Here is a 17007-nt window from a genome sequence, read left to right as displayed (position 1 = left end):
AACAGAGTATCTCTGGACCAGAACTCACCATGCACACTGGAAGGGGTGAGGTGCTATAGGAAATGTGGTTGGGAGGAGGCCAGGGTGAAAAGGTTTATGTGGTTTATTGAGAACCTTCGCCATTTTCCCCACCCCAGCTCTCTGAATGCTGACAGCCAAATAGGAAACTGAAAGATTCCTTTGGGAGGAATCTAGGCAACCCACGATAAAAGGTCAAGTATAATGGTATCAGAAATTGCCCTGAGGAAAAGACCCAGCCAGGTTACTCTGCTGTTAAGATTACGGTCCATAAGCCACAACTGCAAGCTCAGATATGTTACTCAGCATTTCCGTGCTCTACTCTGTACACAGGCAAGTATGGACCCATCACCTCTCCTGACAGCAGAGAATAAAACAGTCTCCCCAGATATAAAACACTAAAATATCCTTCATTTATTCAGAGTTAAGAGAACATTTTGCATGAACAGAAAGAGGATGCTATTTTTTAAGTCAAAAAGATTAGAAATTTAAAATATAGTAAAAATTACCCCAAAAAAGCAGGTGTCAGAAGATGAAGTTGTAGAAGTCTTCCAGAGAAAAGGGTATAAAAATACAAGGAACTAAAAAGTAGGAATGAAAAGACCAGAGAAGCAGACAGTAGCTCCTGAGGTTCATTAACTATGTCATAGGATTTTGAGAAATAAACAGTAAATAGAAGGTAGGGTTTAATTCATTATTGTTATAATGAAAGTGAACCTCTCAGAATTGAAGAACATAAGTTACTTGATTGTAGGGCATGGATTTCTGGATAGGCCTATAGTTAGGATTGTCATGGAATCACTGAACACAAGGATAAAGAAAATGTATAAACTTACCACAGAGGGAAAGAAAATAAGCAAATGACTAAGAATCAGAATAAAATCAGACTTCTAATCTAGAAATCCATTCCTAGCCAAACTGAATTAAATATGAAGTAGAATAAAGGCACTTTTCAGATAAAAGGGGATATTAGAAATTTTATTTCCTCTGTAAATTTTCTCAGGGATCTGGAGGAGGAGGTTGCTGTCGCAAAACAAAGGTGTAAATCAGGAAAAAAGAATCCACCAATATCTAAAAAGCTTTAGAAAGGATTCAAGGGAGATGTAACGAATCCCCATAAGCACAACTGAGGGAAAGCCCACAATAGACAGTTAAGTAACAGGTTAAGGGAGTGACCCATCTGGCTTGGATACACCTCCAAGGAGATATACAACAGAATGCCTGATACTTTTGAACATACCGAGAGGAAATTTCAACAACTGAAAAAGAGTTTGAGAATTTTTATTATGTCATATCATTTATGAGTCCATGTCTTAAAAGGTCATCATTTTTCCTTTCTAAACTCCATATGAAAACTCCTGAATGAAGCTGCAGGAGAATGGAAGACCATGGTCAGGAGAAATGTGCTGTCCTCCCTGAGACCATTCTAGTCAGAATGGTCTGACTAGACCAGCAGCTGCTCACAGATGCATGGGAGAACCCTGCCAACTTGCAGACCCATGACCTAAATCGGGTTGGCAAGACAATCATATTGATAGATGCTTAGAAAGCATTTGATAAAGTCCATTTCCATTTATGGTGAATGCCATAAAAAAACTTGGGATAAAGGATTTTATGCTCAGTGAAATAAGCCAGAAGGAAAAAGAAAAATATCAGATGGTTTCACTTGTAAGAGGAATATAGGAGAACCAAATAAGGGATCAGGAAAAAAAAACTAATAATAAAAAGAAAAACAAAATTAGTAGGAAGCTATCAATCAGACACATTCTGCAAGGGAGGAGAAATAGAAGAATCAAAACAGGGGACAAAGAGCACAAGGGACTATGGTGATGGTCCACTGATGAATTAGTGGTGGGAATATTATGGGGATTACACCTGAAAGGAGAAACCATATGTTGTACAAAATTGAACAATGATGTAATATACATACATATATATATATATATATATATATATATATAAAATACTTGGGATAAAAGAGACATATCTTAACATAATAGAAGCCATATATGACAAGTGCACAGCTAACATCATTCATTTTTTTTTAAAGATTTATTTATACAAGAACTGAGATACAGGCCAGATGTGCAGGAGGGTGAGAGGATTCGCCAGAGACAAAGTGGGGAACAGAATAGGCAGAATGACTGAAATACACTGCTGAGGAGAGCAGCAGGTGAGACAGGAGAGGTCTGCTGTGCCATGTGGGTTGCTCCACAGCTGGCGGGGATCAACCGGCACTGCAGAGGTTGCTGACAGCTTCACAGCGCTGCGATCAATAGCCTGTGCCACCAGGGAGGCCCACTAACATATTCTTTTTAAGCTTTATTTATTTATTTATACAAGAACTGGGGTACAGACCAGATGCATGGGAGGGTGAGGGGATTCACCAGAGACAGAGCAGGGAACAGAACAGGCAGATTGACGAAATACACTGCTGAGGGGAGGCAGTGGGCGTGACAGGAGAGGTCTGCCGCACCATGTAGGACCCTCACTGGCCGGCAGGGATCGAACTGTGCTGCAGAGGCTGTGGACAGCTCCACAGCGGGGCACTCAACCACTTGTGCCACCAGGGGAGACCCTAACATCATTCTTTTTTTTTTTTTTAAGATTTATTTATATAAGCACTAGGTACAGTCAGAAGCGCGGGAGGGTGAGAGAATTCACCAGAGCCAGAGCGGGGAACAGAACAGGCAGACTGACAAAGTACATTGCTGAGAGGAGAAGAGGGTGTGGCAGGAGAGGTCTGCACACCACCTAACATCATTCTTAATGGTGAAAAACTGAAAGCCTTCCCATTAAGATGTGAAACAAGACAAGGCTATCTACTCTCACCACTGCTTTTCAATATATTACTAGAAGTCCTACTTTGGGCAATTAAGAGAAAAACATAAAAGGAATCCAGATAGGGAAAGAAGAAGTGAAACTATCATTATATATAGATGATATGATAATATGTAGAGAGAATCCTAAAAAATCCACAGAGAAACTAATTAAAATAGTAAACCAGCAGCTGCTCAATAAAGTAGCAGATTACAAAATCAATACACAAAAATCAATAGCCTTTCTATATGCACTCTCTAGAGGAAAAAATTAAGAAAATCATCCCATTTACAATTGTACCCCCAAACACTAAACACCTGGGAATAAACCTAACAAAGGACATGAAAGATCTCTATAAGAAAAACTACAACATACTATTAAAAGAAATAGAAAATACAGATATTCCCTGTTAATGGATCAGAAGAATTAACATAAAAATGGCCATGCTACCAAAAGCAGTTTACAGATTCAATGCTATTCCAGTAAAAATCTCATTGACATTCTTCAAAGAAATAGAACAAATATTGATGAAAATCATATGAAACCACAAAAAAAAAAAATAGCAAAAGAAGAATGGAGGCATTACAGTGCCAGACTTCAAACAATACTATAAAGCCATTATAATAAAAATGCATGGTATTGGAACAAAAACAGACACACAGACCAATGGAATCACATTGAAAGCTCAGAAATAAAACCACATATATATGGTAGACTAATCTGTGACAAAGGAGCAAAGAATATACACTGGAACATGGAAAGCCTCTTCACTAAATGGTGTTGGGAAAACTGGACTGTAATATGCAAGAAAATGAAACTAGACTATTATCTCACACGATATACAAAAATCAACCCAAAATGGATAAAAGACTTGAATGTAAGTTCTGACACCACAAAATATATAGAAGAAAACAGGCAAAACACTCCATGACATAAACCTCAGAAACATCTTTGAGGATTCTTCTCCAGAAGCAAGGAAAACAAAGAAGATAAACAGCTGGGATTATATCAAACTAAAAAACTTCTGTACAGCAAAAGAGGAAAATAATCAAAATAAGGGGCATCCTACTGGATGGGAGAAAATATTTACACACCATAGACAGATAAGGGACTGATACCAAAGTTCTACAAATAACTTAGACAACTCAACAAAAACAGCCAACTCAATCAAAAAAAAAAAGGGGCAAAAGAACTAAAAAGACACTTCTCTAAAGAAGAAGGGTAAATGGCCAGTGGCATATGAAGAAATGGTCAACTTTACTAGTTATCAAGGAAATGCAAATCAAAACCACAATGAGATACCGCCTCATTCCATGAGAATGCCCATATTAAAAAAAACAGAAACAACAAATGGTGGCAAGAACATGGAGATAAAGGAACCTTCTTACAACTGCTGGCCCAGCCACTATGGAAAGCTGTGTGGAGGTTCTTCAGAACACTAAAAATGGATCTGCCATATGATCAAGCAATTCCACTCGTAGGAATCTACCCAAAGGATAAAAAAACACTAATTCGAAAGGAAACGTGCACCCCTATGTTTATTGCAGCACTATTTACAGTAGCCGAGATGGAAACAACCTAAATGCCCCAAAACAGATGAGTGGATCAAAATTTTAATAAAAAATAGAAAACTGACACAAACGCATTTTCTGAGGTGCATTTCCATAGTCATATGCTACTCTGTCTACAGTAGGTAATTCAATAATGTGCATAGACCAGGCAGAGGAACCAAAAAAAAAAAAAAATAAGGCATACAGTTGCTCCAGAAAAATTTGGATATGCTGGTATATAACCCACAGACCAGAACTGAGTTGCTTGCTGAGATTTATTCCCTGTAAATTATCTGTAGTTACAATCCTTAATTTAATTATAGGAACTAACCATAAACCATTATTAATTCATGATTCTGTGATTACTGTATGGGATATTTAATGGATATTAAAGCATAATAGTACATTTAATAAGAGAAAATTTTAAAATTTCACACTTGATCTTAGCCAAAAGGCCGAGAAGCGATGAAAATTTTAAAATTTCAAAGAAAATGTTCTGCAAGCTTTCAGCCCCATAGTCCACCATCATAATCTACTTAATTGTAATAAAACAGTGATTTCAGTTGTTGTTTAAAAATACATATATATATATATATATATCTTCCACATCTAAAAATCTAGTGATAAATCATTTAGTTATGATTTCTTACATATATTCTTAGAGGATAAAAATGCTTAGGACATGATGAAAAATGTTACTGATATTTTAACAAACAAGCAAAACATAAAATAGATGCTTTTCTCTCTAAACTGTTTATCTCAGTGAGTGGTGTGGCCATTATTAAGCATTCTGGAAAATACCCTTTTAAGTTTTCCTATTTGAATACACTCATTGGTGCCAGATCTTCATTGCTTGTGAGGTATATGTTCTATTTTAATTCTTCTGACTCATAGGACAATGCCGTTCTTTCATGCAAGTCAACAAAACATCAGGCAGATTTCACAGCACTTGCCTACAAGCACATAAAAGCCATTAATGGTCTCCAGTTAGTTCAGAATTTGGTCAGGTTTGAAAGGGAAGACTTAAAGTTTACTTTTATATCACAGTCAAAAGGATTTGTTTATTGACAAGGAGTTCAGGATGATTTCACAACCCTCACTGTCACCCAACCAAGGAGGAGAAAACTAAAGGAAAGTTTTTGTTTGTAAATGGTTCTTTGTCAGCTCAAAAGAGAGGGAAGCAGGATCCTAAAAGTTAGGGACTGAGCAGGTAAAATAAACACTCAACCTTCCCCAAAATGTTAACCAAAGAACATAGTAGTAAATTCTACATGTGTTTTTTTTTTTTTGTGTGTGTGTGTGTATTGTTTTACTCTCATACTTTTCTGTACTTATTTAAAAAATAAACTAGATATATTCAGAATAGAAAACTAATTTCGTATTTTCTGGTTTGCATAAACACATCTAAAATTAATGGGGAAAAGCTAAATGAAAACATACTACAGAGACTCCTCAAGAATAAGAAAATGAAGGAAATACTCCTCTAAGAAATGTGAAGATATTTGCTTACTAGACAGATGAAGTTAAAGAAGCATGGCATGCATTCCACCCTGAGAGAGGCTGCGTTAGAAGAAAATAGTACTACTTTTTGAGAAGTTTTACATTCTTCAGAATTCTAACCTCCTTTCTCTTTATCTTAAATTCTGAAATCTCTTGAATACCTAAGTTACTATTTCAGAACTCCCCCTACATTTCTCCCCCTACATTTTTCATTTCAAATATTAGCACACAGGGCGGAATTTTCACTTTACTTAGTCTTGGTGTCCAGCTCTCAACATCTTAACCTGGCAGAAGGACCAAACTAGCTGTAAATCTTACCACTCAGACCACACTTGATTATTGTATGATGGGAAAATTAAATGTGAATAAAACAGCTAGAGTGTTAGGGTGTTCTTGGAAGAATAAACACAAGTTGGAAGTTGCATGTGGCTAGTCAGAGTACAGGAAGGCAATCAGTCAAGTAAACATCACTTGCTAAGGAAGCCATTGCCGTCTTCCAGGCGCTCCCTGCAGTGAATGGCTTATTCCATCTGTTTTCCCTTTCACTCAGTCTAGAAAAGAATTCTCAAATCTCTGACAGATCCCCAAAGATTTTGTAAGCCCGTATTCCATACATTGTGCAAAAATGAAAAATGATGTAAAAAATATATAAAATTAAAAAATAATAAATAAAATAAAGGTACACTTTGGACAGATGGCCCAGGCCACTGAAGAGGATTTTTAGTTTCTAGAAGATGGACAGAAATATGTTATAATGCATACTCCTTCACTTTTCTCCTCCTTCCACGACAGGAAACTGTTAAGGCAGCAATAATAGAAGAACAGAAGCGAAGTGAAAAGGCTGTGGAAGAGGCAGTGAAAAGAACAAGAGACGAACTGATAGAGTATGTAAAAGAACAGAAAAGGGTGAGTGTCCCCAGGAGGGCTTTCATTTGTGCTCTCAGACAGTCACATGGCATTTTCAAATATTTAAATGTCCCTTGTCATCTAATTTAGGAATCTCCACCTAAGATTTCTCTATCTTACATATTGTAATAGATATGTCTATAAACATAAATCCCATGCCAACAAAAAAGCACATGAATAATTTCTTACCAGATTCTTAGCATTTTCCACTTTACACTCATGAAAAAAGTAGACAGTTCTAGATTTTTTTTTTTTGGCATTTATTAATTTTTTGTATGTGCCCTTTAGATTTGGTGTTACCACTGTGATTCTCATGGAATTCATTTCAGAAATTTATTCCAGAATATTCTTGTCAGAGTTTGGGTTGCATATTTTTTAGACTTTACAGAATAAATGTCATCTCAGTACAATGTGGTTTTATTAATTGTGAACAATGACTGGATTAATGAGTCAAACTTGATTTATAGTGTTTTCAGCAAAACATGTTTTCTTAAGTACAATCCCAAAAAAGAAGCATTTGAGATGTTTAATGTAATCTCTAGAATAGATTGTGTTATATAATAAATTATAGAGCAAATTTTTTCAGTGTTTTATATTTAATGTAGCATCTCAGAATCATAATATTTTCATATTATATAAAAATATTGTATGTACTAGTATTATATAAATTTGATAAGATATAAACATTAAATGTTTTGCCATATATGTTATGATGGAGCATATAATAAAAATATAAGCATAATGGGGCCTCCCTGGTGGCACAAGGGGTTAAGATGCAGCACTATGAAGCTATCCACAGCTACTGCAGCATGAGTTCGATCCCTAGCCAGGTTGCTGACCCACATGGCACAGCAGACCTCTCCTGTCTCACCTGCTACTCCCCTCAGCAGTGATTTCAGTAGATCTGCCTGTTCTGCTCCCCACTCTGTCTCTGGTGAATCCTCTCAGCCCCCACATTTCTGGCTTACACCCCAGCTCTTGTATGCATAAATAAATCTTTAAAACATATATGTATAAGCATAAGGCTAGATATGGAGCAAAAGCTCATCACACCACTTTAGTCTTATACTTTTTTTTTTAAGATTTATTTTATTTATTTATACAAGCATTGGGTATAGTCAGAAGTGCGGGAGGGTGAGAGAATTCACCAGAGCCAGAGCAGAGAACAGAACAGGCAGACTGACAAAATACACTGCTGAGGGGAGCAGCGGGCTAGACAGAAGAGGTCTGTCGCTTCATGGGGGACCCTCGCCGGCAGCCTGGGATTGAACCTGCACTGCAGAGGCTGCAGGCAGCTTCGCAGCCCAGCGCTCAACTGCTGTGCCACCAGGGGAGGCCCTAGTCTTACACTCTTAAAAGTTGAAATCAAGTTTGGTATGATAAAAAGAAAATGCTCTTTACTCAATAGTTATCACTAGGTTTTGACAAAGGAAAATTTTACCAGCAGAGTAAAATATTGCTAAGTAGGCTTTTCTGATGAATTAACTACTCACAGAAGCATTCTGAGTGAGCTTTAATTTTTTGTACATCTTATCTCAACCTGCTTTTATATTTATTTACTTATTTTTAATTATTTTACATATTTTTTACATCATGTTTCATTTTTTACAATGTACGCATTTTCATCTTGGTTATAGTCCCTGTAAAATTCCCACCACCCATTCACCATGAACTATCACCAGGGTCCCTTGTGCTCTTCCCACCCTTGTTTTGATCCTACTCCCTTCTCCTCCCCCCCCCCATAGTATGTCTCTGAATTGCTACTTTTAAACAGTTTTTCCCAAATTCCTGATAGGTACCTCATCTTCTAAAGAGATAATTCAGAGCCCAAAATAGTTGACTTTTCAGGAAGTGATATAGTCTCAGAAAACTCCCATTTCCCTATGTAGACCCAAAAAGCTTATTTTTAAACATACTGGTTTGAAAGTAGTCATGGCAAGGGTATCACAAGGCTTTCACTTATATTCAGGAATTGCAGTAGATAAAACCACAGACTTGAAGTAAATTTACCATGTTTCCTGGGTTTGCCTTTTGTATCTAGTTTTCTTAAGAAAAATGGGCAATCCTTATTTGAGCTCAAATCTAGACAAGAGGTTATATAATAAAGAAAACCCATTCAGTGTATTATCTTTGATCAAAATGGAAGATTTTTCTTTAAAAAACATGAAATCATATTGCTTTTCCATAATGAAGAGTCACATAGCCACTATAAGAAATGTGTAAAGTGGATTGACTGGCAAGCTGGATTGACACACGGGCCATCATTTTCAACCTCCTATCTAGAATTTATAATGACTGAGATGATTATAGAGATGTTAGGAAGGAAGGAAATTTAATACCTAGCTTATTAGAGCTGTGGTGAGGTCACACGTGCACTAACTCAGAACCCTTAGATGAGGACTCAAACATCTGCTGTGATCACTGTCACTTTTCACTGTATTATTAGAAAACCCCTCAATTCCTAGTAGCATTATTTTTGCTAATTGAAACTGTGCTGTTCAGACTAATATTTGGCCTTCTATTTCTTTTGAAGTTCACAGTGTGATATGAAAGGTTACACACTTGTTACTAGATGCACAGAAAATTACAACTGATTCGATCTTTATACTAATTGGAATTTCACTGCTTCCCCATTGGGATTTGGGAATTTTTTAAACAACACATATTAACAGATACTTTTAATATTTGATTCTCTTTCCCCAAACAGAAAAAAACATTAAGATGTCAAATGGTTGAAATATCTGAAATAAAAGTATCAACTAATAGATTTTTTAATATAACTTTAAAAATCAAGATTCACAATAATCTCTTCTGAATTTCAGTGTTTCATATTAGTTTTTATGAATATCTTTGAGCTTCAAAATTTTTTACAAAAACTTAAGCTACCTCATAGCTTTTAAGTACAATATTTAGAAAAGAAAACGATTTTTTAAAGAAATTCATAATCTTCTTGTTTCCTTCCAAAAGACTAAATTAGGACAGCTCATCTCCTTCCTTTGTGAAATGGGTTTCTATTTGCATCAGACAAGAACACTTTTCCAGAACAAAAATTTTCCTTTCTCCTCTCCAGCTTTTTTAACTAGAGAGTCAACTTGAGATTTTCAACATCAGACACCTCAACAGCCCAACAGACCTTGGTTCCAAATTCCAGTCTGTGAGGAAACCTTCCCTCTTGAAGTTTTAAAAAATCTTTGTAAGAAGTGTAATGTGTTAGTTCCTGTCTTACGTCTTTTGTCCTAATCAGTCTTTCCTTTGACATCATCTTACCCTTACTAATCACTAAGGGACTGAAATGAGGACTGTGTTCCCCCTACTTCTTCTCTTTCAGTTTATTTTTAAAAAGGAAACACATAAATGAAAAATAATTTACAATTTATCCTGTAATATAAAATACAATGGAATCATAAGTCACCTCTCTGCATCTACAAGTTTTTTAGTAAGTTATCTAATCCTTTTCAGTGCTAGAAGTATACACATAATTAGAATTAGGATTATACTAGAATTAAAATTAAAATATACTGAGAAAGGGGCCTCCCTGATGGTGTAAGGGGTTAAACACTGCACTATGAAGAAATCTGAAGCCTCTGCAGCAAGAGAGATCCCCGGCCAGCCAGGGAGCCACCACATGGCGAAGCAGACCTCTCCTGTCTCTCCCGCTGCTCCCCTCAGCAGTGTATTTCAGTCAGTCTGCCTGTTCTGTTCCCCACTCTGTCTCTGACCTGTACCCCCAACCCCCACATCTGGCCTGTACCCCAGCTATTGTATGCATAACTAAATCTTTTATATATATATATATATATATATATATATATATATATATATATACTGAGAAAAATTTTACTTTTAAATGTCATTTACCAGTCCTTTTGCATCAAATCAATAGAATGTCACTAAATTTTCTAAATACCCTCTGTTCATCTGATCATGAAAAAGATGTGCTAATAAGTGAATCATAATTCACACTCATTTTGCATCCTAAATTATTTACTAAGTTGGATACATAGTACTCATACCATTAGGCTAAGTCATAATAATATCCAAATATGAAAATACTCAAATAAGACCAGAAAAAAAGTTCAAATTAATAATGGGTCTTCTATGTTTCATAAATGATAATATATCTCTTTAAGCTCAGATAAAATACATTGAATTCACAAATGTAGTGTTTAACTGAAATGCTAATATTTTGCAGCTTCATGTCTCAAAGTTTCCGAATTTATGATTTTTTAATTTAAAAACCTCCACAATAATGTGTGTAATAGAGACTAATATGTCAAATAAAGTGTACTGTGTACAAGAGAAGTAACAGTAAGTCCTAAAAAGATTTTAAACTATATTTAAGTTTGCTTGAGAACCAGCTAGGTACCTGCAAGTATAGTGATTTTACATTGGGAAGCCATACCATTTTTTTAATAAAAAATTAAAATTTTATTGTCAAATTACCTTGAATGATAATAAATTCTAGACAATGTGTTGCAAGCTATGGACCAAGGGGTCAAATCCAGCTGGCTGTTTGCTTCTGTAAATAAGCTTTATTGAAACATACAACCATATCCAATCTCTTTTTTTTTTTTTAAATCTTTTTTTTTTTAATAGAGGCATGGTTTATTTATTTATTTGTTTGTTTGTTTGTTTTGTTTATACATGCACTGGGTACAGTCAGAAGCGCGGGAGGTTGAGAGAATTCACCAGAGCCAGAGCGGGGAGCAGAGCAGGCAGAAGGACCGAAGTACACTGCTGAGGGGAGCAGAGAATTCACCAGAGCCAGAGCGGGGAGCAGAGCAGGCAGAAGGACCGAAGCACACTGCTGAGGGGAGCAGCGGGCGGCAGGAGAGGTCTGCGCGCCATGTGGGACCCTCCTCTGGTGGCTGGGAAGCAGCCGGGGATCGAACTCGCGCCGCAGAGGCCGCGGGCAGCTTCGCAACCCAGCGCTCAACCGCTGCGCCACCGGGGAGGCCCCACATCCAATCTCTTATGGATTGTTATTTGGCTGATTTCATGTGCACCAGCAGAATTGAGTAGCTGGGAGAGACCGGTGGGTCCACATAACCTAAAATGTTTCTATCTGGCCCTTCACAGAAAAGTGTCACCCCCTGTTCTAGGTCATCAAAATCATCTCGTGGGGAAATCTTCTTGCTGTCAGTCCTTCAAAATATTTATTGTTTGGTTATACCTCACTAACTAGACAATTGAAATGTCTCCCAGTGCTATTCCAGAAAAGATTACTCTTTTGATAGTAATTGCCAGATAAGGTATTATAATATATCTGGTCATTAATGCCATAAACTCTATTTTAGATTAATGGAGATTATTAAAAAACAAGAAGAGAAAGATCACATCCCTTTACACTTCCCTAGGGAGGAAGAATTTGTGGTTTATAATGACCTTTGGCCCTTGGATTAGAATGAAGTGTTCCAACCCATCCCACAAGTTAAGCCTGTTACACATGAGTTTGCTATGAGGGAGGAAGTGTGAATAACAGCGAGCAACAACAACTCACAGCCAAGCAGTGATTCCTAAAAAATAAAATCTCATCCAAATGTAATAAAAGATTATTTTTTTTTCCTCTTAAGTACCAGAATTATGGCCTGTGTTTTCTAAATCACCTCCAGGAAAATAATCTTCACTTTAGAGGATCCTTTTAATTTAGATCTTTAAAGAGGAGTAAGGAGCAATTATCTTTATTTCAAAGCTTTTGTGGTTAAGCATTGTCAGCATTTCTTAATTATAAAAGGACACATCTAATCCAGTTTTGCTCCAATATCACTGAATGCTTGCATCTCAAAATATTTATTAAAAGGCACTATTTGACCAAATGAACTCTAGTTTCCCATCAGTTCTACAGTTACTTAAATTAAACACAAATTCAAGACAAGTAATTTAATGCCTTGTGGTGCCTTACTTGTCTCATCTTGATAATGTGAACATTGGACTAGTTGAGCTCTACTGTCTTAGGATTTTAAGATCCTTTAGGACTTTGAGTGACATTTACCTTGAAAATTGATGAATCTTGTGAGGGGCTCTTGGTATAAATCAGTCCCATCTCATCAGTTATTTTACACATAAGGTACACATTTGTGTAGAGAGGTGGCACTTTCCTGGTGTCCCCAGCTCCTGCCCCGTTCTGTTCCACTCAGTGAGCTTTGCTCCTGCTCATCCTGGGCGGGCTGCAGAGTGGCCCAAGTAGGAAGCAGCTCAGTGGCAACTGGGCATCTGCCCTTGTCATTTTGATTTGGATGTCATATTAGAATGTTTTATCTCCCCAAGGCATAGTAAAAGGAGTAACACACCCTGCTGTTTGTCATCTGTGCTTTCTTTTTCAGTTGTACATCATTAAGTGTGCCAAAGTGCATTTAATTTGCTTCCCCCAACCTTATTTTCATTCAAACCACCAAAAATTTACCTTTCAAATTTGTAAAATTTCACCCATTTTAAGTGGCACACAGAATGATATTTGAATATCATTTAAGTGGCACACAGAATGATAATAACACACAGAATGATATTTGGATTTAGAAATAACTAGTACAAGTCATTTTGGCAAATGATTTTTCACTAGGTAATAAATTTGTCATCCTCTCTAAATTTAAGAAATAAAAAATATGTTTCCGAAGGGGCTAGTGAAGACTCTGAGGTGACTAGGTTTTAGTTTTTTTAAGTTTATATAGGTGTGATCTAAAAATTCACTATTTGTCTCTTATATTCTTCTTTGAAAACTTCAATTACATGCTGCATTTGTGAATTCAATATATTTTATCTGAGCTTAACGAGATACACTATCATTTATGAAACACAGAAGACGCATTATTTGAAATCAAACTTTTTGCTGTCTTCCACTTCATATTTTAACAGTCCACTTGATCCTCTTTCTTATTTTGCTGAATTCATCTGTATAAGAATAAGCTGGAGAGAACTTACTAACACATAACCAGTCACAGACTATTGATCAGCATCTATTGATCATTTCTATTTCAACAGAGGGATATTTAAGAAACTGTAGACAGAGCTTACTGCTTAGATTAAATCCCATTATTCCTGGTTTCAGGGAATACAACACATGTTCCAATTTAAAATGAAAATGAAACTTTGTGCACATGCACACAAAAACTAGTTTGGTACAGCAACAAATGTACCTTTGAAACTTGTTTATGGGGTAGCATTTTTGTTTACATCTAAACAAAATTTTTAAAAGTAAAGTAAGTGTAAATACTTCCTTTGGGATCATTTGGTATCTTAAGAGTGTTTATTCTGTTTTTATGTAATAATTGAAAACATTCATCTAAGTAACTGTTCAGTCACTTCTTGAATCATACGGTGCAAGATTTATTTGTTGGTAAATATTCAGATAACTTTTCTCCACTAGTACATTACATGTCCTTAAAATTGAGCTGTGATAAGAACTGATTCAAATGAAAACCAAGTCATCAAAGTCAAATTATCAGTTTTGATCATTGGCCATGGTCACTAGGACATCACCACCCTAGTCTTCACTTTAACTATACTGTATCAAAAGATGTTGATATTTTCATGGAAATCAGAGTTTCCAGAGTGAACCACTGATGATATGACGAGAAGAGTTTGAAAGATCTGAGCTGGTTCAATTCAAGAAAAGTTACTTACCGTGCGAATTTAGCAATATAGGAACCCAAAAAACATCTAAATATGACCTTGATGCTAAAAGAATACTGAGAAATGTTTAATTTGTTAATGTTTAAGTGTAATCTACCTTACAGAAATGTTCTATATCAGAAAAGAACACAACTATTTATTGAGTGTCAAGTCTATCTCAGAGATAATGGAGACGGCCTTATTTATACTGTCTCACTGAAACCTCACACATGATTTTCCATGTTAGGGTTATTGGTGTCCTATCAGTCTTTTAATATACCTTTCATACGAATAGGCTCCAATCTAGTTAAGTCGGGTCAATTAGCTCCATCCAGATTAATAGAAAAATCAGAAGACATGGATCACATGTGCACACACATGCCCCCCCCCACACACACACACACACTCCTCAGTTGGGTTCTGAAATTATGTATCAAATGCAATTTAAAAATTATTTTAATTAGCCTTTCACCTACTATGCACCTTAGAATACCCTAACAGACTATTCATTTAGAGGATTCAAATAGTATTTCATTCTTGCAGAGTTTGAAGGTTTGGTGTTTTCCTAGTTGTCCCGACCATATTACATGGTGGCAAAAGAGTGACAAAATCTTAAAATAAGGTTTCTACAAAAACTGAAACATAAGTTGAGGCTATGAAGTTAAAACTGCCTCAAGCTCACTGGTGTCAGTGACAAGTGAACCATAGTTTGTTTTTGAACCCAGTCTAGTTACTGTCCTCAGTAGTGTTATCTGTCCTTTGTCTAGACTAACCCATTAACACCAGTGTTTAAAACCACAGCCCCTTAGCCTGTTCTCTCCATTCTCACATAAATTGGCGAGGTGTGTCCTTGGAATTTGTGCACATTTCTAATGACAGACAGGCTAATGCCAAATTCCCTTAAAACACTTCCTCTAGGAATTAAAAACACAAAATAGAACAAAAGTAATATGTCAGAGTTACTTTAGTCCTTCAAAATGTATTGTCACTATTATAAAGTTTTTCAGGTAGCAAATTAAGAAAACTGAGTCATGCTCCCAACATACTGTTTGAAAACCACCCATTTTGTTAAATTTGAAGGTATGTTGGCTTGGAGATTGTTTCTCCTGAAAACTTATTTTTTAAAGATTTATTTATTTATGCCTACAAGAACAGGGGTACAGGCCAGAAGATGCAGGGGATGGGATAGGAGGGTGGGAGGATTCACCAGAAACAGAGTGGGGAATAGAACAGGCAGACCTACTGAAATACACTGCTGAGGGGAGCAGCGGGTGAGACAGGAGAGGTCTGCTTCGCCATGTGGGAATCTCCCTGGCAGGCCGGGGATCGAACTCGTGCTTCTGAGGCTGCGGACTGCTTCATAGTGCTGTGCTTAACCCCTTGCACCACCAGGGAGGCCCCCAAAAACTTATTTTTATTCTCTTTAGCCTGAAGCTAAGCAGTATAACCCCAGTATTCCAGTCTGTTACTTCTCTTTAGTGTTTAATTCCATCTTGCTAGATAAAGAAGAAATCATCATCATTTATAAGAAAGAGGCAACAATTAAACTATGATATTTCAGGTTCTTCACTGATTATTACAAGTTTCTTGTAAACCGCTTAGAAATATAACGTCCTGTTGTGTATTTTAAACTATAGAAACTACATATAGGCTGATGTCATAAGAGCTTGAGGGTCTTTAAAGCATCGAATATTTATGCTATCTGTTGTTCCCCACTTGACATGTTTTAATACATAGTTAGGAAACAAGTAATTTTCCCTGTGCTATATTTTAAAAATGACTATTTCTTTTCACTATCAAAATCTCTAACTTTTAGTAGAAAAGAGATGGTATTATTACTAAAAGACACTTGGTAGTTTTAAAACCTAATCTTCTTGACTTATTGTATAGCTGTTGTCCTTCACATGTATCTCCTCGGCCATCAATTCTTTCAATAGCAAAAATAACAATTTGGTTTGAAACTAATAGTGCCTTGGAAACATCATGAAAAAATCATTTTCTAAGAGATGCGGTATTTTTCTTTTCATACGAAAACAGAGAAAACCTCTTGACATTCTGTTCACTGCTGATTCATGTGCACTGACATGACCTCTCAGTGCTCCCGCCTTGCCCTGGAAGCTCTGTGCTCACTCCCTAAAGGAGGACCAGGTGTTTAACATGTGCAGACTCACATTTATGACAGACCAAAGGATATGTCATTTATTATCCTATCATTGTTGAATGAAATCCACAAGATTATGGCTGCTTCACATGCCTGACTCAGCCATGCACTGAGTTGTTAGGCTACTTTTGTTAGTTTTTTAAACAAAAATTACTAAGTGGATGATCAAGGCAATCATTTTGCCAGCACTTCCTCTCCTTCTCTGGAATTGATGTGCCACTGTACATGTCTTCTTTCTCTCTTTAAAAATACTTATTGTCATGCTGTATTCTTTTCCTAGTGACTTTTCATTCATTTCCCTCCTCACTGGAGTTCATACTCCATGCTTGCAATTCCATAGTCCTCAGTTTTATACACAGTCTGAATGGTCACATCAACTTAACCATTAAGAACTAATGTGTATCACTGTATCCTTTTTACCAATGAATATGAGATTAATCTAAG

At 36.4% G+C, this 17007-nt stretch overlaps 1 protein-coding gene across 6 annotated transcripts in view; it reads left to right on the top strand.

Moving 5' to 3' along the window:
- The window catches only part of CCDC91 (coiled-coil domain containing 91), a gene marked incomplete at both ends in the record, with an annotated part of 199459 nt that overhangs the window by 145005 nt on the left and 37447 nt on the right, over positions 1–17007 (top strand). For all 6 annotated transcript variants that reach the window (XM_084255107.1, XM_084255106.1, XM_084255108.1 and 3 more), the window contains one exon: positions 6681–6794. In XM_084255107.1, coding sequence (XP_084111233.1) covers positions 6681–6794 — 114 coding nt within the window. The remainder of the gene's footprint in view (positions 1–6680; positions 6795–17007) is intronic.

Source organism: Talpa europaea, assembly GCF_964194135.1.
Source record: "Talpa europaea genome assembly, chromosome: 15".
Classification (NCBI taxonomy): domain Eukaryota; kingdom Metazoa; phylum Chordata; class Mammalia; order Eulipotyphla; family Talpidae; genus Talpa; species Talpa europaea.
Note: the sequence above shows the minus strand (reverse complement) of the source record. Positions and strands in the feature narration are given on the sequence as shown.